Here is a 23,733-nt window from a genome sequence, read left to right on the forward strand (position 1 = left end):
TTTATACTCATTAATCACATCCCCTCTCAGTCTTCTCTTCTCCAGACTAAAAAGCCCCAGGTCTCTCAACCTTTCCTCACAAGGCAGGTGCTCCAGTCCCTTCATCATTCTCATAGCCCTCCGTTGGACTCTCTCCAGTAGATCTCTGTCCCTCTTGAATTGGGGAGCCCAGAACTGAATGCAATACTCCAGGTGAGGTCTCACCAGGGTAGAGGGGGAGGAGGACCTCCCTCGATCTGCTGGACACACTCTTCTTCATGCACCCCAGGATCCCATTGGCCTTCTTGGCCACAAGGGCACATTGCCGTCCCATGGATAACTTGTTGTCCACCAGGACTCCAAGGTCCTTCTCCACGGAGCTGCTCTCTAGCAGATCACCTCCTAACCTGTCCTGGTGCATTTTATTACTCCTTCCCAGGTGCAGGACTCTGCACTTATTCTGGTTGAACCTCATTAGGTTCCTCTTTGCCCAGCTCTCCAGTCTGTCCAACTCACGATGAATGGCTGCACAGCCTTCAGGTGTATCAGCCAAACCTCCCAGCTTCGGATCATCAGCAAACTTGCTGAGAAGACACTCTGTCCCTTCATCAAGGTCGTTGATGAAGATGTTGAACGGGACTGGACCCAGCACTGGTCCTTGGGGGACTCCACTAGTTACAGGTCTCCAGCTGGACTTGACACCATTGATTACCACTCTTTGGGCTCCATTGTGTAGCCAGTTCTTAATCCATCTCACTGTCTGTTCTTCTACCTCACACTTCCTGAGTTTGCTCATGAGAATGTCATGGGAAACGGTGTCAAACGCCTTGCTAAGGTCAAGGTAGACTTAAATCCACTTTAATTGATCCAATATGCTTAAACAGCGAGAGATCAGTTTTAAAGATGAAGGAAGGACAATTTTTTTTGCCTGTTAGTCTCGAACTCAGGAAATCATTTAGTTGGGTGACAAGGTTGAACAGCAATTACTACAGCTTATAGTATCTGCACATAATGTCATTTCCCTTCATAACATCTGGCAATGGTCAATTAAGAAGTGGCTCAGTCAAGCCACGTTACTTTGTTTGCCTCTGATGGTGGGGGTAGCAGCAATTGTTCTCTGGGTACCCAGCCTGGGCACTGGTGAGGCCGCACCTCGAATACTGGGTGCAGTTTTGGGTCCCTCACAACAAGAAAGACCTTGAGGTGCTGGAGCGAGTCCAGAGAAGGGCAACGGGGCTGGTAAAGGGTCTGGAGCACAAGTGTGATGGGGAGCGGCTGAGGGACCTGGGGGGGTTTAGCCTGGAGAAAAGGAGGCTGAGGGGAGACCTTCTCGCTCTCTACAACTGCCTGAAAGGAGGGTGTAGCGAGGTGGGGGTCGGTCTCTTCTCACAGGTAACAAGTGATAGGACAAGAGGAACCGGCCTCAAGTTGTGCCAGGGGAGGTTTAGATTGGAGATCAGGGACAATGTCTTCATGGAAAGGGTTGTCAAGCACTGGCACAGGCTGCCCAGGGCAGTGGTGGAGTCCCCATCCCTGAAGGGATTTAAAAGCTGTCTAGATGTGGTGCTGAGGGACATGGGTTAGTGGTGGCCTTGGCAGGGCTGGGTTAATGGTTGGACTTGATGATCTTAAAGGTCCTTTCCAACCAAAACGATCCTATAATTCTATGATTGCAGAAGACTTAGAAAAGCCACTGCTGTCTGTGTAAGTATTTGGAAGAAATAGAAATGCAAAGAATTTCTTTGCTTTTCAATACACAAAGTAGAAACAACTTTTAATAAGTACCTTTTTCTGGGTGCTTTTTCTCATGTAGATTTTAAAAGCCAGGTCAGAGCTCCACCAGTGCTCTATCATCGTTCCACCAAAATGGACAGGGAACACAAACCGCTGTTGAAATTTCACCACTGCAAGGAAGATAGAGACTTGTCAGCTCTTAGCTGGATTCAGAGCTAACCTGTCTTTTGAGCTTGATCGGGAGCAGAGAAATCTTCAGTCTCTGCAGAGCATATAGAGGGTGAGGAGAGACCCATGAAGTTCAGAAGGCATGAGGGGAAAGTGATGGCACTTCTGAGAAGGATGGATAAACACACGGAGAGCATTTGCACATCTGCCAGAATCAGAGATCAAGCAAGGCTGGGAGCTGAAGGGGGAAGGGCTGTCACTGGAACCCTTACCAAGAATCTCTCGAGGTTTCAACCTATTAAATTATGTTACAATTCTGCAAGTAATCACACAGAATCACAGAATCAATCAGGTTGGAAGAACCTCTGGGATCATCGAGTCCAACCATTGCCCTGACACCACCATGGCAACTAGACCAGGGCACTAAGGGCCACGTCCAGGCTTTTCTTAAACCCCTCCAGAGATGGTGACTCCACCACCTCCCTGGGCAGCCCCTTCCAATGCCTAATGACCCTTGCTGAGAAGAAATGCTTCCTAATGTCCAACCTGAACCTCCCCTGGCCAAGCTTGAGGCTGTGTCCTCTTGTCCTAGCGCTGGTTGCCTGGGAGAAGAGGCCGACTCCCACTTCACTACAACCTTCCTTCAGGTAGTTGTAGACTGCACTAAGGTCACCTCTGAGCCTCCTCTTCGCCAGGCTAAACACCCCCAGCTCCCTCAGTTGTTCCTCGGAGGTCAGACCCTCCGGACCCTTCACCACCTTGGTCGCCCTCCTCTGCACTCGCTCCAACACCTCAACGTCTCTCTTGAAGTGCGGGGCCCAGAACTGGACACAGGATTCAAGGTGCGGCCTCACCAGTGCCGAGCAGAGAGGGAAGATCCCTTCCCCAGACCGGCTGGCTACACTATTCCTGATAGAGGCCAGGATGCCATTGGCCTTCTTGGCCACCTGGGCACACTGCTGGCTCACGTTCAGCCGGCTGTCCATCAGCACCCCCAGGCCTCTTTCTAACCACTCTTCCCCCAGCCTGTAGCACTGCAGGGGGTTGGTGTGGCCCAAGTGTAAGACCCGGCACTTGCTCTTGTTGAACCTCATGCCGTTGGTCTCAGCCCATCTATCCAACCTGTCCAGACCCCTCTCTAGGGCCTTCCTGCCCTCCAGCAGATCGAAGATACAAAAGAACTCAGAACTACTCAGAACTACCCCCAGATCTCTCAAGTGCCACCCAGAAAGACACAAAGCCAATGAATGACCATATGGGAGAGGCACCTGAAAGTCACCCTGGAATTCCCATTTCCGGGCAGAGAGGATCTTGCTCAGAGAGCATTCACTGCTCAGTGAGGAGAGAACATAACATAAATTCTCCTCAGGGATACAAACACTGGTGACTCGCAGTAAAGAGATTAATGTCTACTGATTTGAGCACAGGACTTGTCAAGATCTCTTGGATCCAGCAGACTCTCTGAGCTCTTGCAGATGTTATGTGACGTACTGCAGCATCTGGAAAAACCATTTATTTGAGCTATGAGTATCTCTGATATTTCTAAAAATACCTTACAATCTTCATACTATTGCAGAAATTATATTGGTTTTATGTTGACATGAAGGAATGGGCTTACCAACCTGCTATTATGTCCCTAGGAAATGAAATGTGAAAAAAACAATATGAATACTTCTTGGAAGAAAAAAAAAACCCAATCTTTTGGCTTCCTCCACCCTGAGAGGAGCATTCCACCACCTGCAGCACAGCAGCTCTGTTGGGAGAGGTGCCACTAATCATACTGTATTCTTCAGGCAGCAAAGAAAATACATAGAAATTGCTACTAAACAATTTTTAAGAGATGAAGGAGTCAACAACACTAAATACAAGGGGGAAAAATAATGTTCTTACCATCATCTGTGATTTTACTTGAGGCTATTCGAATTACTTCTGTTGTTAAGGAGACCTGTCCTTTTGCATCCTTGGAGGCTCCCAGAGGAAAGTGGTACTCAACAAAGAAGGTACTATAAATAAAAAAGAGAATGGATGATCACAATCCATCAAAAATCTAATGTACATAATGCAACTGAACATAGCAGGCAAGTTTCATATCTATAATTTATTACATTACTCTATTTTTTTAGAATAAATGAACTACCTATTTTATGAACTCCTTCAATAGATGATGTGTATGTCAGATTCTCCTCCAAAAATTAAAAAAACCTTTTGTTTTCAAGGTACAGCCATGCACAAAGCACATTTGTACTTCCCCCAAAATCCCAGAAAAAGCACAGCCTGAAGTGAGACCACATCTGGATAAATTATTGACATCTCCTATTTTGAGAAGTCCATGGTACACAATTTCCTGAGAGGAGCAGAGAAATGGGAAGATCTCAGAAGCCTGAGAGCTTTGGTAAGCTGGACTACACAGCAGACCTCAGAGAAATCTACCTCGAAGGCACAAGTAACAAGCTGGTCAGAAAGAATCCTCCTTACCACTTCTTAACTGATGCAGGCCTTGGAGGCTTCCCCGTTAAACCTTTCTTCCTTGTTGTAATCTGGATGATCTCAGGAGGGATTTGCAAGCTTTCAATGATGACTCTGGCTAGGTGGATTCGCCCCAGCAATGCCAACCTGTCTGCGCTCAAGGATGTGACATGAGCTGCTTCTGTGTGATCTTCTGGAGGAGGAAGTGGTCTAGTAGGAGAGAAGCTGAAGAGATAAAACTGAGAATCAGGACTACATGAACATAGAATCATAGAATGGTTTGGGTTGGAAGGGGCCTTAAAAGACCACCTAGTTCCAATCCCCCTGCCATGGGCAGGGACACCTTCCACTAGACCAGGTTGCTCAAAGCCCCATCCAACATCCAACAGGACATCCTTAACACAACCACGTGAAGGGAAAATTGTAGCTTGGTGGGATATTATTTAAAAACTGCTCAGAGTTCATTAAAATGCACATTTTAAATGTATTTTTTACAACAAATTCGGTGGTCTCTGTAACAGAAATCTTACAATATACAATATAACTGCCCAGGGAGGTGGTGGAGTCACCATCTCTGGAGGGGTTTAAGAAAAGACTGGACATGGCACTTAGTGCCATGGTCTAGTTGACATGGTGGTGTCAGGGCAATGGTTGGACTCGATGATCCCAGAGGGCTCTTCCAACCTGATTGATTCTGTGATTCTGTGATATCTAGGATACATAATTGAAAAGAAAAAAGTTCCACATTATTGGAGTTTTGAAAAAATCTTATGCAGTCTAACACTTCAAAAAGAAAAGCTTCATTTAACGTAATATACAAAAAAAGGGAGATTATACAGTTATACACATGGTCAAGTCACAGCTGCAGAGGAACAGCAACAGGGCTTTTGTCATAATTTAAAATCTCACGTGCACTTTATTTGGAAGAGTTGACTTGTAAATGGTTTTGCGCAGGTACCTCTGCAGATATGAATTTTACCTGAATGGAAAAATAGTAATATTTGTAAGAAAAGTTTCAGAAATAAGTGTTTGGAGTTAATTAAAAAGAAAAAAGTCATAAAACCTTAATACTAACTGGTATTGTGTAAGTAAAGCTTGGTTCTGTCATGGAAATCATAGAATCATGGAATGGTTTAGGTTGGAAGGGACCTTAAAGATCATCTAGTTCCAACCTCCTGCCATGGGCAGGGACACCTTCCACCAGACCAGGTTGCTCAAAGCCTCATCCAACCTGGCCTTGAACACTGCCAGGGAGGGGGCAGCCACAGCTTCTCTGGGCAACCTGGGCCAGGGTCTCACCACCCTCACAGCCAACAATTTCTTCCTAAGATCTCATCTCAATCTCCCCTCTTTCGGTTTAAAACCGTCCCCCCTCGTCCTGTCACTCCACGCCCTTGTAAAAAGTCCCTCTCCAGCTTTCCTGTAGCCCCTTCAGGCACTGGAAGGTGCTAGAAGGTCTCCCCGGAGCCTTCTCTTCTCCAGGCTGAACAGCCCCAACTCTCTCAGCCTGTCTCCAGAGCAGAGGTGCTCCAGCCCTCTGAGCATCAAATAAGGAAATACAATTTAGATCAGGTCAGAAGAGAAGTTGATTTCCTATAGCTGTAGGAGAGAACATAGATCAGCAAAGAAAGACTCTGTTGATATGAACTCTATCCCTGTAAAGTAGATACAAATTTTATACACTTAGAGACATAGTGCAAAGAGAGATAATAGGATGAGAGTTATTTAACATCTGTTACATATACATTTTTCAGCACAGGGACTAATTTAGCATGAAGGTTACACAGTGATTATTGTTTCAGGAGAAAGGGTGAGAGTTCAGTTGAGAGGCCTGCTCAGGCTTTAGCATTTCTGCTTCCACAGTTCAAAACGTTATTACTAGGCTTGTTGCAGTTTTGGCAAACTCGTGATTTTAATTAATTGCATCTCAATAGTTTCTTTAAAAACATGGAGCAATTCCTGGGTGATGCTGATGCTCCATCATTCCCAGAGATGCTGTGTTGGGTCACAACAACCCCCCCGCACCGCTACAGGCTGGGGAAGAGTGGCTGGAAAGTGCCTGGGGGAAAAGAACCTGGGGGTGTTGGTCGATGGTGGCTGAAGATGAGCCAGCAGTGTGCCCAGGTGGCCAAGAAGGCCACCAGCATCCTGGCTTATGGCAGCACTAGTGTGGCCAGCAGGACTAGGGCAGGGATCGTCCCCCTGGACTCGGCACTGGTGAGGCCGCACCTCGAATCCTGGGTGCAGTTTTAGGCCCCTCACTCCAAGAAAGACCTTGAGGTGCTGGAGCGAGTCCAGAGAAGGGCAACGGAGGTGGTGAAGGGTCTGGAGCACAAGTGTGATGAGGAGCGGCTGAGGGACCTGGGGGTGTTTAGACTGGAGAGAAGGAGGCTGAGGGGAGACCTTCTCGCTCTCCACAACTGCCTGAAAGGAGGGTGTAGCGAGGTGGGGTCGGTCTCTTCTCCCAGGGAACAAGTGACGGGACGAGAGGAACCGGCCTCAAGTTGTGCCAGGGGAGGTTTAGATTGGAGATCAGGGACAATGTCTTCATGGAAAGGGTTGTCAAGCGCTGGCACAGGCTGCCCAGGGCAGTGGTGGAGTCCCCATCCCTGGAGGGATTTAAAAGCCGTGTAGATGTGGTGCTGAGGGACATGGGTTAGTGGTGGCCTTGGCAGTGCTGGGTTAATGGTTGGACTTGATGATCTTAAAGGTCCTTTCCAACCAAAACGATTCTGTGATTCTATGAAAATTCCCCACCAAAATGGTTATTCAGTGAATTGTGTGATAATGACGGGGCACAATAACACAGTGTGATTCTTGTTAATACTGACTTAGAACAAGCCAGATGCTGCAGAACAAGTCATTTCATGTTGAGTATTTACCTGGGTTTAATTTCTGTCACCTTCTGATCCCAATCAAAAGCATTAGAAACCTTTTGTGGATCCATTGGATCAGCTTTCTTGAGAGTTTCTTTCTTGGTTACTTTTTTGGAGAAGTTAACATCATCATCACTGAGGAAATCACTTAAACTGGAATCAGATTTCTGAAAGGGAAATAATGCACAGAAAATAAGAAGTTAAATATCATTGTCAAGAAAGATACATAACAGTCATGATACAGAAAGAAAAAACACTTGCAGATTGTATAATTTAAACAATTAAAATTGTATCAAAATTTTTCATAGCGGTATTAAAAAAGTCTTCATGGACAGTCTCAATCCCAGCAATTTCCAAACTGACTGCTTGACTTTATAGTCTTAATAGCATTATTTTAACGATATTAATTTTAAGCAATGCTCTCACAAGCTTCTATATGATACTTAATGCTTAATTAAGCCTTACTAATACTGAAATCTGTAGCTGCTTTTTATTTTTGATGCAGACTTCTGATTTTCTTCACCTTAGGGACTACATATTAACATCTTCCTTTTGCTCTCCACTTACAGGAGTCGTGTAAAAAAGACTTTCGAGCAGACTCTGGTCGTAATGGGGATCATTGAGTTCACTGTCATACGCTTCACTCCCGAGAGAGAGAGAATCCAAAAGGGAACCTGTCCGATCCCAGAAATGCCCAGGAGATAAATCAGTGCTGCGGACACAAGAGAAAGAAACACAACTTAGTGCTGCAAGTTCTGCAGTCAATGTCTTATGAATTACAGAATCACAGAATCAATCAGGTTGGAAGAGACCTCTGGGATCGAGTCCAACCATTGCCCTGACACCACCATGGCAACTAGACCAGGGCACTAAGTGCCATGCCCAGGCTTTTCTTAAACCCCTCCAGAGATGGTGACTCCACCACCTCCCTGGGCAGCCCCTTTCAATGGCTAATGACCCTTGCTGAGAAGAAATGCTTCCTAATGTCCAACCTGAACCTCCCCTGGTGAAGCCTGAGGCTGTGTCCTCTTGTGGTATCACTAGTTGCCTGGGAGAAGAGGCCGACTCCCACAATACTGTCTATTCCAGACTGTTATATTGGCTCCAGATACAGCCCAACTGTACTTAGAATCATAGAATCACAGAATGGTTTGGGTTGGAAGGGACCTTAAAGATCATCTAGTTCCAACCCCTCTGCCATGGGCAGGAACACCAACTTACACAGCACTGGGCTCAACCTACTACACGTCTGTGACCCAGCCTGAGTTATCTTGTGATAACGGCCTCAGGTTGTGCCAGGGGAGGTTTAGATTGCAGATCAGGAAAAATGTCTTCACCAAATGTGTTGTCAAGCACTGGAACAGGCTGCCCAGGGCAGTGGTGGAGTCCTCACCCCTGGGGTTATTTAAAAGCCGTGTAGATGTGGTGCTGAGGGACATGGGTTAGTGGTGGGGTTGGCAGTGCTGGGTTAACGGTTGGACTTGATGATCTTGAAGGTCCTTTCCAACCAAAACGATTCTGTGAAATTCTATGAAAACATCTCTGAGTCCAACCTACAAGAAGTGCATGTGAATATATATCCACAGAATCATGGGACAGTTGAGATTGGAAGACATCTCTGGAGACCATCTAGTCCAACCCCTGCTCAAAGGCAGAGTATGTAAATAAGAAAACTGTCCAGTCCGACTCTGAATATTTCCAAAGCTGGAGATTTCACAATCTCTTTGGGCAACCTGTTCCAGAGCTTGATGACCCTTATAGTAAGAAATATCTATTAATATCTACCTATAATATTTATCTATAAGTACTCCATCACTTTTGGAATGCTTTAAGATATCAGTAATACTTAAGGACAATTTACTTTAATAAAAAATAAATACCAGCTATATCTGAGGAGGTAAACACAAGTATCTTTAGAACATGGCTGGAGCAAGCTGGGTTTGGTTTGGTTTAAGGGTTTTCTATCTGTGCTGTGAGTTCAAAACCATTTTATGATCTGCAAACACTTCAGTGTCATCCAGTGATAAAGCACAAGGAAAATTAAGTGCAGGGCACAAGACATATGGGCTGAAATTTTGGACCATATCTGACACAGAAGCTTTATGCATCATACCCCTGATGTGGATAAAGACAACCCAAGCATCATTTATACTCTTACTACTCCTCACAAAACGAGAGAAAATGGTCAATTTAATATTGGGAGAAAGATTAACAATAATTATTGGTTCTCTCTATTTTTAATTTACAGCCTGCAAGTTCTTCAAAGAAACCCTGTATTTGTTTTATGTACTACTTAACATTTTAGAACACAACAGTTACAACTATTAAATAACTTCATTTTATCAAAGATTGTGGTTAATCTTTCTGACATAACTTTTTTCCAAGGAGCTGTCTAGGTTGTCATCCAGTAAAGCTGAGTGCAAGCTGAGGTATAAAACACCTCCAACGCTTGCACGTATGATTCACTGGTTACACTTTCAGAAACGGGGAGAACTTGGAAGAGTTCTTAGTGCCATGGTCTAGTTGCCATGGTGGTGTCAGGGCAACGGTTGGACTCGATGATCCCAGAGGTCTCTTCCAACCTGGTTGATTCTGTGATTCTGAGTCAAGAGACATTTTTCAGTATGAAGTGGCCAAACAAGGACAATTTTGCAGTAACCCCCAGCACATTACACTCACCTGCCCAACAGTAACTGTATTGTTCTCTCTTCAGAGTTTAAGTCAAATTGCTGACCTGAAACTTCAGATGGAAAGAGATGGGGATCTTGAGTGGGCACAAAACTTGAGTTCAAGCCTTTTGGGCTCCTGGAGAACAGCAGCACAGAGAGCAGTAAAAGGAAAAATAAAGATATTAAGGTACATTCAAGATTAATCCATCAAGGATAAAAAACAAAGGTTATGTACAGCCTTCTCCAGTTTGTAGCTTAATCTCTAGATACACAAAAACTTTCTGCAACCCTGCAGTCTGCTGCAAGTCACATCCCAAATCTTTGTCACAGAATCATAGAAACATTTAGGTTGGAATAGACCTTTAAGATCATCGAGTCCAACCATAAAGGTTGGCCCAGTCTCGCAGCTTAAGCACAGTTGCTGCCAACAAGGAGAGGGCCTGAGAAAGACAAGCAAGATGTTTATAAATGATGGTCTATCAGTTTTTCCTGGAAAGTCCAAAATCACCTACTTTTAAACAAATCGGAATAGTTTGAGCAGAAATAATTTAAACTGTGTTGCAACAGCATCATCGACTGTCAGACAATGATATTATTCTTTGTTTTATAGAGGAACAAAAGGCAATATTCATATTTTTCCAAAAACAAGGAATTGAAGTTTCTCCTGTAAAAAACATGCATTTACCTTAATACTTCTAAATTTCAGTTTCACTCAACTGAGAGCATTTACTAAGCCTAGTACCAAAGGTGGAAGTAGAAGTTGAAAAGGCACAAACACTTATTTTTTTCAATCTGCTAAGATCATATGGCAGAAGATAATGACTACTAATTCTGAGAACATGGTTAGAGATGCAAATTTTCATGGGTATTTTGGCACCAAGCGATACAAACCAGAATATGCAAAAGTACTTAATTTATGTCACTAATTACTTACATTTCTTTGAAAACCTGCTCTCTGTGATGAAGCACCATTTAATTTGCTATGTTCCTGACATTGCTCTTATTCCTTATCAACATTTAGTATTTCCTTATCAAATAACTCTGTACTAAATACAAATATACTGTGAAACGAAATTAAATCTGAATTAAAATTAATTTAATCTAAATTAAAATTAAAACCATCTCTGGATGTGTTTAAGAAAAGACTGGACATGGTACTTAGTGCCATGGTCTAGTTGACATGGTGGTGTCAGGGCAATGGTTGGACTCAATGATCCCAGAGGGCTCTTCCAACCTGGATGATTCTGGGATTCTGTGAAAATCAACGACTTAAATCAAGTCTTACTACATAATGATTAAAATCAATTTGCAAAATTTAGGCTTTTATTCACAAAAATAAATTAATTTCCCATTTTAATAAGAATCCTAAAATACATCACATGAATCTCAGTACTTAAAGTTTTCCTGATAAGGCCTCAAAATTTATGGTTTGGAACTTAATCTCATTTCCCCCCTTCCCAAGCTCACTTTGCTGGTGCTTTGAAATCATCTCTCTCTATAAAAGGAGACACTTCATTCAGTTCAATCTCCATGTCCAGGCTAGATTTCATCGCAGAAACAACCATGGCATCACGAAGTTTATTGCCTTGATCCAAAAGAGCTGAGAAATAAGCAGAAGGATTAAATCACAGCATTCAAATGCAATTTAAAAGCAATGTGTAAACGCAATAAATGTGCCAGCTACAGTCAAGAAACTTGTTTTCTGCTGTTATAAAGAGATCCTGACGTACTGGAGATTAAGTGTGTGCTATACACCATAAAACAGACAGCACAGCTGGGAGTGAGTGAAAGTAATCCTCTATCAGTCTTCCACTCAGAGCCATACAAATAATTCATCTGCACACACCGAGTCAGGCATTAGAGGGGCGTTATTAAGATACAGCAGAAAGCTTAATTTATGGAAGAGCAGCTTGTCACCTTAGGATGTCTCAAGAGCAGTCTCATTTTAGGTCTTCTCTGTAAATAGAAATCTAACTCAAAAGACAACACACAGGGAAATGTGCCATGTTTTGATGCTCATTTGAATCGAGTCCAGGTGGTCTGTGATCTAAAAGTGATGCTAATTGGCAGGTGATGGAAAATAAATCATTTTCTATCTGAAATTCTCCCAAGACCTATTTGAACGTGAGTGGCACCTTTGATGGCCACCTTGGAAGACGTGTCAATGGTTAAACAGCCTGTGAAGCTGAACTTGCTTTTCTTTTATCCCTCCAGGTCAGAGCTCAGGCATACTGCTAGGGCAGCATGTTTTGCCTGATCTGGATACTCAAGCCACCTTCCAACAAGACTAAATCAGTACTTTTTAAGTCAAGACCTTTTTATTATCATTTGCTGTTTGAAATAATACAGTGAGAGCGTGCAAAGTAACACTTCTCCTTAAGTTTTTATCTCTAAAACCTGAAATATTATCAAGAACTATTTATTGTGAAATCTAAAAGATGATGCCAATGGTGTACAAACCTGAGAGCAGGTCTTTTGTAGCTGGGTTATGCAAAGAGAGGACCCGTGTGTTTGTTCTAGAAGGTGCTTCAGGATCGGTGTTGGTGGGAGACGACACTTGCTGCTTTGAAGGATTCACTTTCAAACATTCATCTGGTAAAATCTGACGGTGATGAGAAGCAGAAAAAGCGTCCTTTATGTTTTCAGAGTCCTCTTGAAAGAGCAAATGGTCCTTTCCTCTATTGCAAAATGAAATATTATTTCAGTAACAACTAAAGTGGATTGGCAAAGGGATTCAAACCTCCTCAGATTCTCCCTAGCACTGCAGCTGCTCCCCTTCAGTAAATGCTCCAAAAAGAAATGTGCCGTGTTATTTTATTGACTCCTCATCTTCCACTAATACCATCAGAGAGACCGACTCAAGCTGTAAAGAAAAGATTTGTGGCACCTCTTGTCTCAATTAGCATAGCTTGAACTAAGTCAATGTAGGATGCAAATTTATATCAGATGAGAAACTGTCCCTGTAAGCTCTGAAATGCTGAATGTTCTGTATTTTGTATAAAATGCACATTCAAAAAGATCGAGCATTCCATAACCCACAAGTGTATAGCCTTAAAAAAAAGGGTGTGAACTGCAAAATAAACCAGAATTTTGTTATGGGGAAAAAAAAAAAGGTACCTGGGAGTTGTGGCTCTGCTATTGTGAACGGACTCTTGGTCAGCAATAGTCACCCGTGTTTGCCTGGAGTGCTGTGATGGAGCAAGAAACTGGGGCTTGCTGCTTCCCTGAGCAGGAGCAATATCTAAACTTGCATCTGTGGTTGGGACAGAGCTCCTGGCGTCATACAGTTCTGGCAGAGGTTCTAGAGCTAGTGAGACCTGAAAGAATGTGAAAATACTATTTCATTCTTTTCTTAATTAAGTGCAACACACACACTATTCAATTTTGCAATTCACACTATGGAAAAATGTTGCTTTTCTATACAAAGTAATATTTATATCATACAGTTTGGTAACATCGTAAAACTCTGACATATTTACACCTACTTATTTCACATCCTGTCTTTTCAAATCACAGGTAACTATCTTTCAGCACAAATTGTCCAGAGCGAGGGCTGCAAAACACAACATCACCTTCTTAACCGCCGATTTCAAAATCTTTTACAATTTCAGCCCAGTGAGGCTCTGGAGATGTGCTAGAACTGAGTATCTGTTTTTAAATCCGCTGTTAAAACTCACTCGCAGCGTAGAGACCACAAATTTTCTTCCTCAAGTTGAACTACCAATGCCACACATCCTTCTAAACAAAACAGAGTCAACACCATCAGTATTCGTTTTTCATTTGCTACCTTAGTTTATGAATGCCTTGGACAGAGACCAGGTCTGCAGTGCACCTCTCACAGCTTGACCCTGGCATCCGATCACACCAGTAAGCATTACAGCAACACAATTTATAACAAAGAGCAAAGACTGTAAGGACTACCTGCAGCTCTCCCAGTTTATCAGATGTTGGTGAAACTACAGGGAAAGACCCATCGATGGGATGGCTGGGAGTGAGCTGGGACAAGCCGGTGATTTGCACTCTGCCAATAGGAAGATGGTCAAGTTTGGTCACTACCTCCAGGACAAGCACACCCATATCTGCAAAAATTAGGAACAGCTTCAATTCAGCCTGACACAACGTGGTCACAACCAAACACAATTAAAACTTTTCTGTCAATGACAGAGATGCTAGAAGTTAACATAATGTCATATCATGAAATTACGATAATGAGGCAGCTGGTAAAGAAGTGTTATACTGGTAATCATAGAATCACAGAATGGTTTGGGTTGGAAGGGACCTTAAAGATCATCTAGTCCCAACCCCATGCCATGGCTTACAGGAAAGCTGGAGAGGGGCTTTTTACAAGGGCATGGAGTGATAGGATGAAGGGGAATGGTTTTAAACCGAAAGAGGGGAGATTTAGATGAGATCTTAGGGAGAAATTCTTGGCTGTGAGGGCGGTGAGACGCTGGCCCAGGTTGCCCAGAGAAGCTGTGGCTGCCCCCTCCCTGGCAGTGTTCAAGGCCAGGTTGGATGGGGCTTGGAGCAACCTGGTCTGGTGGAAGGTGTCCCTGCCCGTGGCAGGGGGGTTGAAACTAGATGGTCTTTAAGGTCCCTTCCAACCCAAACCATTCTATGATTCTATGAGTAGCAATAGCAGGCACAAGTTTTACGGACAGACTCTAGACATCAGGCTTGTATTAATTTCCTGCTCATCTTTCACTGAATTACAGAATCACAGAATCAATCAGGTTGGAAGAGCCCTCTGCTATCATCGAGTCCAACCATTGCCCTGATACCACCATGGCAACCAGACCAGGGCACTATGTGCCATGTCCAGGCTTTTCTTAAACACCTCCAGAGATGGTGACTCCACCACCTCCCTGGGCAGCCCCTTCCAATGGCTAATGACCCTTGCTGAGAAGAAATGCTTCCTAATGTCCAACCTGACCCTCCCCTGGCCAAGCTTGAGGCTGTGTCCTCTTGTCCTATCACTAGTTGCCTGGGAGAAGAGGCCAACTCCCACTTCACTACAACCTCCCTTCAGGTAGTTGTAGACCTTAAGTACCTTAATAACATTACAAGCTCATCTGAGTATTGTTTTATTCTTCATGCCCTTAGAACACTAAAAAGCCTGTTTAATATGATATGCCTAATACTAAAAATCATCTGATCTTGACACGATGGGGACTACAGGAGACTTCAATCGTTTGCAGACCTGAGTGCTAAACCTGACTACTACAGAGACTGATACCAGCAATTCCAGGCTGAGATCAAAAGCCTCCAGAATCAGGAAAACGCCCTAAAAAGCCATAAATGAAAACAGCACTGGGGTTACTGGGCAGGTGAGTAACTCCTCGGCTTTTGCGGAGCTCCCCACAGCTCCGACCCTGACCTGCCTTGACCAGGGCGAAGCAGCTCTACCTGTCAGGTAGGCAGCGAACTGCCGGGGCCCGCAGCGGACGGCGTAGCGGGCGGTGGTTGCCCCCGCCGGTTGCCCCGGCCGGGAGGTGGGCTGGAAGACGGTGCCGTCGGAGGTTTCCCCCCACCACCTCAGGCGGACGAGGACGGCGGCGGGGGGCTTGGAGGCCGTCCATAAGACTCGGGAGACGGTGCAGCGGAGGAAACAACGCAGCGGGCCCTCCACTAATGGCGGCAGGCTGGTGGAAGCGGGGATGTCGCCGGTACCTGCGGGGACGAAGGACCGAGCGGCGTCAGGTGCCCGGCACGACGCTCGCACCCCTCGCCGCCGCTCCTACCGCCCTCCATCCCACCCCGCGGCCTTTCCTTCCCGCCCGGGCGCTGCCCACCTCCCCTCCGCCGGGAGCCCCCCGCCGCCGCCGCCGCCGGGTCCAGCGCCCTCGGCCTCCTCTGCCGCATCCCGCCTCGCCTCGGGCCTCCCGGGGCAACCGCCGCCACCGCGGGGCGCCAAACTGCGCTTCCGGGACTACAACTCCCGTCATGCACCGCGGCCCCATAGCACCACACGGAGACGCGGACTACATTTCCCAGAAGGCCACGGGAGGGCGCGACGGGTGACGGCAGCCGGAAGTTCCCGTGATGCCGCGCGGCGGTGCTGGGAGGGGAGGAGGCACTTCCGGTGGGGCGGAGCGGGGGCCGGCGGCGGCCGGGGCCGGTTGTGGGGGGAGGATCGCGGCGCGTCGGCTCCTCGTTTCGCCGTCATGTCGGCCCTGGAGAAGCAGCTACATCTGGGCCGCCTCCCGCCCCGGCCTCCTTTGCCCGGTGGCGGCGGCCAGTCCGGCTCGAAGATGCGCATGGGGTAGGTGGGGGAAGGGCAGGAGCGGCTGAGGGGACTGAGGGGGGGGAGGGTTGGGGGGGGCAGGAGGGGAAAGGGGCTACAGCGGCTGGGGGGGTGAGGGATGCTCATTCCTGTGGGCCTGAGGGTCTCAGTGGTAGTTTGGGGGGGGACTCGTTACTTGGGGGGGCTCTGGAGAGAGGGGGTGCTCGTTATTGGGGGTCTGGAGGGAGGGGTGCTCGTTATTGGGGGTCTGAAGGGAGGGGGGTGCTCGTTATAGGGGGGATTTAGGAGCAGGAGGTCCTCTTTGCTGGAAGGTGGCAGGAAAGGGGAGAGGGGCCACCCTTGTGCGGCCAGGTTGGGGTGCCCTGTACAAGGGAGGGGTGCTCAGTCCTGAGGGGAGCTGGGGGTGTATTTGGAGGGGGCTTGGGGGATGGGTTGCTTGTTGCTGGGGGGATAACGGGGGCTGGGGTGTCTGCTGACGAGGTATTTGAGGGTGGGAGTGCTAATTGTTGAGGGGAGGCTGTGGGAGAGGGATCTTCATGGGTGGGATGCTTGTTTCTTGGGGGGTTGGCAGGGAAAGGGAGCAAAGCGGGTGCTGTTTGCTGGGGGTTTAGGGTGAGGGGATCTTTGTGCGGGGGTGGCAGCCCAATGGAGGTGGCTGACAGCGTGGTGGGTCTCCTTGGATGGTGACATGATGCGAGAGGCCATCACGCCCCCGGGCTGGCCCTGCTGCGTGCTGGAGTGCTCACCAGTGCCCTGGGAGAGCAGCGTCTGGACCGGGCTTCTCCAGCCGCCTCCTCCTGGCAAGGAGACAGGCAAAGGTGTAACTGCACAAAGAGTATCCTCGGTGTTGGGGGAAGGTGGCTGGTGCTGGCAGTGCTCTTCAGCCGCCCTTTTCTCTGCGTCCTTTTGCCGTCTGTGTTTGAAGGGAGGATCTAACGCGTCGTGATTTATCTAGGTGGCACCTCAAAGCCGGTGAAAGCATGGTTGGGGGAGAGAGATATATTTAAATGTTATTTCTCAGCAGCAGACACTTAGGTGAAGCTGTGTAGTAGGTGAATTCTGCCAAGTGACTTAAATCCCTGCTTCAGGTGATTGTAATATTTCAGCTGGGAGAGTCTGGTACGGTGCAACACAGAACTCCAAACGTGGAGGCAGGAGTGAGAATGTGTTTTAGAAACTGTGAGAGAAGATTGACCAGTGTCTGTGTGAATGGCAACTAAAAAGGACTGACTGGACAAGAACAACCTTGGCAAAAGCTTTATTCTTTAGCGATGAGTCAGGGGGAGAAGATGGGTTGCAAATGGGATGGCTTTGAAGGGAATTTAGTAATTTCACCTCTAAAGGTGCGAGGGAGAAGCTTGTCTTCCAAGCAGGTACCTGGTTATTGGTTAAAGGAGAGCAAGGTGATCTTAGCTGGTGATAATCCTGCACGATATGAAGTGCTCTATTTGGAGGATAAAAATATCTGACAATTCCTACAGGAAATCTCCTTTGCCTTGATGCATGAAATCAGATAAGTAAAAGAACTAATGAAAAAGACAGCTACTCCGCTGTGCCTGAAATAAACTGTTTAGGTAGGCATAGAAATCAGAAAGAAGTGGTTTTGAATGACTTTTGGAGGGGGTTGCTCTCTCTCAGGGCTGCTGTCTGCTCTCCTATATCTCTTGTTTATCTGCAATTGAGAGTTGGAACTCGTGGGCTCTGTTTCCTGACGTTGAGTTGAACCGTGGGGTTACAAGCAAGTCGTTAAACCTCTTGTTTCCTGGTTTGTGTTGTGGAGAGTCTGGTATGTCACAGGAGTTTGCTGAAGGTTATTTGGTACATATATAAGACTAGATTTAATGTTAAATATATTATTTAATTATGCTGGCTCTGTTCAGAACAGACTTAATGAAGCAAACCCTTATGCTGTACAGAGTCTGCCAGACACACAATCCTTCTGTCTTCATAGAATCACAGACTGGTTTGGGTTGGGAGGGACCTTAAAGACCATCTAGTTCCAACCCCCTGCCACAGGCAGGGACACCTTCCACCAGACCAGGTTGCTCCAAGCCCCATCCAGCCTGGCCTTGAACACTGCCAGGGAGGGGGCAGCCACAGCTTCTCTGGGCAACCTGGACCAGTGTCTCACCACCCTCACAGGCAAGAATTTCTCCCTAAGATCTCATCTCAATCTCCCCTCTTCCAGTTTAAAACCATTCCCCCTCGTCCTATCACTCCATGCCCTTGTAACAAGCCCCTCTCCAGCTTTCCTGTAGCCCCTTCAGGCACTGGAAGGTGCTGGAAGGTCTCCCCGGAGCCTTCTTTTCTCCAGGGTGAACAACCCCAACTCTCTCAGCCTGTCTCCAGAGCAGAGGGGCTCCAGCCCTCTGAGCATCTTCATGGCCTCCTCTGGACTCGCTCCAACAGCTCCGTGTCCTTCTTGTGTTGGGGGCCCCAGAGCTGGACGCAGCACTGCAGGGGGGGTCTCCCGAGAGCGGAGCAGAGGGGCAGAATCCCCTCCCTCGCCCTGCTGGCCACGCTGCTGGGGATGCAGCCCAGGACACCGTTGGCTTTCTGGGCTGCCGGTGCACGTTGCTGGCTCATGGTGAGCTTCTCGTCACCCATCACCCCCAAGTCCTTCTCCTCAGGGCTGCTCTCAACCCATTCTCCACCCAGCCTGTGTTTGTGCTTGGGATTGCCCCGACCCACGTGCAGGACCTTGCACTTGGCCTTGTTGAACTCCATGCGGTTCGCACAGGCCCAGCTCTCCAGCCTGTCCAGGTCCCTCTGGATGCCATCCCTTCCCTCCAGCGTGTCACCACACCGCACAGCTCGGTGTCATCCCAAACTTGCTGAGGGCACAAGAAAAAAATTTTGCGTGAAGAAATAAAAGTTTTTGTTTCTTTCTCTTGTTTTATCCTGTTTAACTTAAAAGTCTCATCCCTTGCAGTTGGTTTGTGTCCCTTTGAATGTACTTTATACTGGTTTCATGCATTGTGAACTTTGTCAGCACCCCATCTAATTCTTTCCATACAACGATGACACTGTAAACAAACACTGTGACACGTTGCTTGCTCAGTCAGGTGCTCCTTCTTTAATAATAAATATAAAAACTTCAAACAACAGCGTTAAGATGGCCTTAAACAGGCTGAAAATCAGTTTGCAGTTTGTCTTGCTGCTGCTGTCACGTTTTGTCACTTCTTTCCTGAAGGCAGGTGTCTCCGTGTTAAATAAAAAGGTAAAAAATTAATTTCCTGCAGCGTAGGGTGATCTGCTGCGAGACCTCGGAGGCAGTGAGCTGAAGGAGCTGATGTGGTTTTCCTGTGCCTCTAGTTGTGTTCTTCCAAAATGATGCCGTGCTGCTGGATGTTTTTTCCACGCCGGTGTTGTTATTTCTGTAAATCCATCCTTGTGATAATTTTTATTAGAAAAATAGACAAAATAAAGGGTGTTAAGTTATTAACGTAACGAGGTGCTGACAAAACCCCCGTGATGTTTGTTGCTTCACTTACTCATCGCAGGTAAACAAACAAATGACAATTGAGCATTTCCAGGGCTTTTAAAATGGATTTTATGTATGCCTGTGGAGTATTTTTGTAGTTCAAGGATATTTATGCTTGTGCCGTGCTCGTTAGTAGCAATCCTATATAGTAATTTATATAATGCTTCCTATGTTGCCGATCTTTGGAGGGTTTTTTGAACGTTCTCTGTTAGGGAAATGATTATGAAGGGAAGTTTGTTTTCTATTGTTCTCTAATGCCCTTTTTTTTTCCCTTTCAAATACTTTCTGAAAGCACTGATGTGAAATCCGACGTTGGGGTTAAGGATGAAGAATTCCCCCGTCCTTCCCCTTCGAAGCAGCAGGGAATAGTTTGTAATCGCGTTGTCGTGGCGTAGCGCAGTAGTATTTTTGGTTTGCTGCTCTGACATGGAGTAAATCCCTTTACGGGTGATGTTCCCGTTGTGCGAGGAACTGCACGTCTGACACGAGAACAGCGTCACCCGGAGATACTTGTGACTTAAGTGAAAGAGCCCTGGGGGTGCTGATCGACAGCCGGCTGAACGTGAGCCAGCAGTGTGCCCAGGTGGCCAAGAAGGCCAATGGCATCCTGGCCTCTATCAGGAATAGTGTAGCCAGCCGGTCTGGGGAAGGGATCGTCCCTCTGTACTCGGCACTGGTGAGGCCGCACCTTGAATCCTGTGTCCAGTTCTGGGCCCCGCACTTCAAGAGAGATGTTGAGGTGTTGGAGCGAGTGCAGAGGAGGGCGACCAAGCTGGTGAAGGGTCTGGAGGGTCTGACCTCTGAGGAACAGCTGAGGGAGCTGGGGTTGTTTAGCCTGGAGAAGAGGAGGCTCAGAGGTGACCTTATTGCAGTCTACAACTGCCTGAAGGGAGGTTGTAGCGCAGTGGGAGTCGGCCTCTTCTCCCAGGCAACCAGCGATAGGACAAGAGGACACAGCCTCAAGCTTGGCCAGGGGAGGATCAGGTTGGACATTAGGAAGAATTTCTTCTCAGCAAGGGTCATTAGCCATTGGAAGGGGCTGCCCAGGGAGGTGGTGGAGTCACCATCTCTGGAGGGGTTTAAGAATAGACTGGCCATGGCACTTAGTGCCATGGTCTAGTTGCCATGGTGGTGTCAGGGCAATGGTTGGACTCGATGATCCCAGAGGGCTCTTCCAACCTGACTGATTGTGTGATTCTGTGAAGTGTAAAAAGGAGACAAGAAGAAGTGGAATATGGAGGCAGCAAAGTACAAGTGATGGGGAGGGGAAGCTGTCGCACTGTAGACACTTTTATGGCTGTTGTCGCAAAGGAGGGCTGGAAGGTGGATGTGGCAAGGTGGGGAGGTGGCTTTTTAAATAGGGTAGGGAGGGTGGTGCATCGGAGAGCCCCAACGTTGCTCTGAAGATGGAGTGTGGGTAATGGATGCTGGGCTTAGTGGTGCAGCAGGCACTGCGGCTCAGATTCTTAGTCAACGCTTTCAAATGCCAGAACTGTATGGAATTGTATTTGTGAACCTGTTTGTGGGATGGTGTCATTCACTTGTCTCTGGTTGCTGATGAAGCTTACAGGAGTTAAGGGTGGCTGGACGTCAGCATCATCTAGACCTTTGCTTCATAGAATCATAGAATCATAGAATGATTTGAGTTGGAAGGGACCTTAAAGACCATCTAGTTCCAACCCCTCTGCCACGGGCAGGGACACCTTCCACCAGACCAGGTTGCTCCAAGCCCCATCCAACCTGGCCTTGAACACTGCCAGGGAGGGGGCAGCCACAGCTTCTCTGGGCAACCTGGGCCAGTGTCTCACCACCCTCACAGTCAAGAATTTCTTCCTCACATCTCATCTAAATCTCCCCTCTTTCAGTTTAAAACCATTCCCCTTCGTCCTGTCACTCCATGCCCTTGTAAAAAGCCCCTCTCCAACTTTCCTGTAGCCCCTTCAGGTACTGGAAGGTGCTAGAAGGTCTCCCCGCAGCCTTCTCTTCTCCAGGCTGAACAGCCCCAACTCTTCGGAGCCTGATCAGTCAGTAGACTCAATACTTCGCTCCTTTAACCTTTTCCTCTTCCCCCAAGATCTCTGATCTCTCCTCATCTTAAGCCCATTTTCATTTTTTGACAGCAGTGCCCAAAACTGTATGTGGAACTTCAACAGGGGCTTTTGAAGCTTTCAGAGGAACTTCAACAGAGGCTTTCACACACCTGTGAACTGGAAAGATTATTTCATCTGCATTAGTAGATGATAATTTCATTCAGTCTCAGCAGAACTGGGGTTTTCTTTGCCCCCCTGCTCAGGTTGTGGCCTACAGTTCTGCTACGTGGCTGCTTGCATCTTGCCTGCATTCGTTTAAGTTATTCCTACCAAGGTTTAGCTTAGGCTTGGCTAAGTTTGGCCTTAGCAGGACGCAGTTCAATACAAACAAGTGCAAGATTCCAGAGTCAGGCCACCAAAAGAGAATGTGATTAATTATACAGAGGAAAACGAGTGTGTGACTTGTGATGCTGGCGAGTGTACAAGGCTGTACTGAAATAGTCCTTTAAAATTCAAGCTTTTACAGGGAACAAAAATAATTAAACTTAGAGAAGCACTTGTTTGCTGTGTTAAGCATCTCATGTTTATAAATCGGTTTTATTTCTATGCTTTGAATTTCTTGAATTGGAAGCAGGGCCATTAAAGTGCATTTAAACTTCATATCCCACAGTGGCAAGTTGATTTTTCCATGGCTAAAGGCTTTGCTTCGTATTCACCGATCCTCTGACTAGCGTGGTGGGCACTCTCTTTTTATTCTTTCTTTTTTTATCAACCAGGCAGGCCACGTTAATGTGACTGTGTGGTGTGTTGAAAGCAGATCATAAGAAGCAGAGGGTGGAGCAAGTGATATTGATGTAGGAAAATAGAAAAATAATTTACTGTGGCACTGAGATTTCTCAAGTTTCAGTCATCCATGAGTGGAAAGGCAAGTTACGGGGTAGGATTGGCACTTAGTGCCATGGTCTAGTTGACATGGTGGTGTCAGGGCAATGGTTGGACTCGATGATCCCTGAGGTCTCTTCCACCCTGGTTGATTCTGTGAGAATTCTGTGAGGATGCTATCTTCAAAACATCGTTTTTAAACTTACTCGGAGATTATTCATTTTGCAGAGATGCTTTTGCCATTTATACTGAGGACTCCTTAACCAAAATAAGTCTTGCATCTTTTTGGTAATACATTGTTAAAAGGTTAATCCGTGTTTCAGTAGTTTGTAATAAAATGGCACCTATTACTGCATTGAAACAGGTGAAAATAGACTTGTTTCTCTCATTTTTTTTATTTTATTCTTTTTTTTGACATTTTCCGGTATGATCACAGAATCAATGAGGCTGGAAGAGCCCTCTGGGATCATCGAGTCCAACCATTGCCCTGACACCACCATGGCAACTAGACCAGGGCACTAAGTGCCATGTCCAGTCTTTTCTTAAACCCCTCCAGAGATGGTGACTCCACCACCTCCCTGGGCAGCCCCTTCCAATGGCTAATGACCCTTGCTGAGAAGAAATGCTTCCTAATGTCCAACCTGAACCTCCCCTGGCAAAGCTTGAGGCTGTGTCCTCTTGTCCTATCGCTGGTTGCCTGGGAGAAGAGGCCGACTCCCACTCCACTACAACCTCCCTTCAGGTAGTTGTAGACTGCCCTAAGGTCACCTCTGAGCCTCCTCTTCTCCAGGCTGAACAACCCCAGCTCCCTCAGCCATTCCTTGTGGGTCAGACCCTCCAGACCCTTCCCCAGCTTGGTCGCCCTCCTCTGGACTCGCTCCAACACCTCAACATCTTTCTTGAAGTGCGGGGCCCAGAACTGGACACAGGATTCAAGGTGCGGCCTCACCAGTGCCGAGTAGAGAGGGACGATCCCTTCCCCAGACCGGCTGGCTACACTGTTCCTGATAGAGGCCAGGATGCCATTGGCCTTCTTGGCCACCTGGGCACACTGCTGGCTCATGTTTAGCTGGCTGTCGATCAGCACCCCCAGGGCTCTTTCTAACCACTCTTCCCCCAGCCTGTAGCGCTGCAGGGGGTTGTTGTGGCCCAAGTGTAAGACCCGGCACTTGTTCTTGTTGAACCTCATGCTGTTGGTCTT

At 46.9% G+C, this 23,733-nt stretch overlaps 2 protein-coding genes across 8 annotated transcripts in view; one reads left to right on the plus strand and one right to left on the minus strand.

Moving 5' to 3' along the window:
* Window positions 1-15,754, minus strand: part of C2CD3 (C2 domain containing 3 centriole elongation regulator) — a 66,296-nt gene extending 50,542 nt beyond the window's left edge. For all 7 annotated transcript variants that reach the window (XM_068418896.1, XM_068418920.1, XM_068418889.1 and 4 more), the window contains exons 1-12: window positions 15,685-15,754; window positions 15,299-15,562; window positions 13,814-13,971; window positions 13,010-13,209; window positions 12,353-12,570; window positions 11,360-11,492; window positions 9,903-10,028; window positions 7,791-7,935; window positions 7,230-7,390; window positions 4,357-4,572; window positions 3,772-3,884; window positions 1,765-1,883 (exon numbers count right to left, since the gene is read on the minus strand). In XM_068418896.1, the coding sequence (XP_068274997.1) occupies window positions 1,765-1,883; window positions 3,772-3,884; window positions 4,357-4,572; window positions 7,230-7,390; window positions 7,791-7,935; window positions 9,903-10,028; window positions 11,360-11,492; window positions 12,353-12,570; window positions 13,010-13,209; window positions 13,814-13,971; window positions 15,299-15,562; window positions 15,685-15,754 (1,923 nt within the window). The remainder of the gene's footprint in view (window positions 1-1,764; window positions 1,884-3,771; window positions 3,885-4,356; window positions 4,573-7,229; window positions 7,391-7,790; window positions 7,936-9,902; window positions 10,029-11,359; window positions 11,493-12,352; window positions 12,571-13,009; window positions 13,210-13,813; window positions 13,972-15,298; window positions 15,563-15,684) is intronic.
* Window positions 15,755-15,992: 238 nt separating this feature from the next.
* PPME1 (protein phosphatase methylesterase 1) overlaps window positions 15,993-23,733 on the plus strand; it is a 40,990-nt gene continuing 33,249 nt past the window's right edge. The window contains exon 1 of the mRNA XM_068419137.1: window positions 15,993-16,154. Coding sequence (XP_068275238.1) covers window positions 16,057-16,154 — 98 coding nt within the window. The 5' untranslated portion in view covers window positions 15,993-16,056. The remainder of the gene's footprint in view (window positions 16,155-23,733) is intronic.

Source organism: Nyctibius grandis, chromosome 2, assembly GCF_013368605.1.
Source record: "Nyctibius grandis isolate bNycGra1 chromosome 2, bNycGra1.pri, whole genome shotgun sequence".
Lineage (NCBI taxonomy): Eukaryota > Metazoa > Chordata > Aves > Nyctibiiformes > Nyctibiidae > Nyctibius > Nyctibius grandis.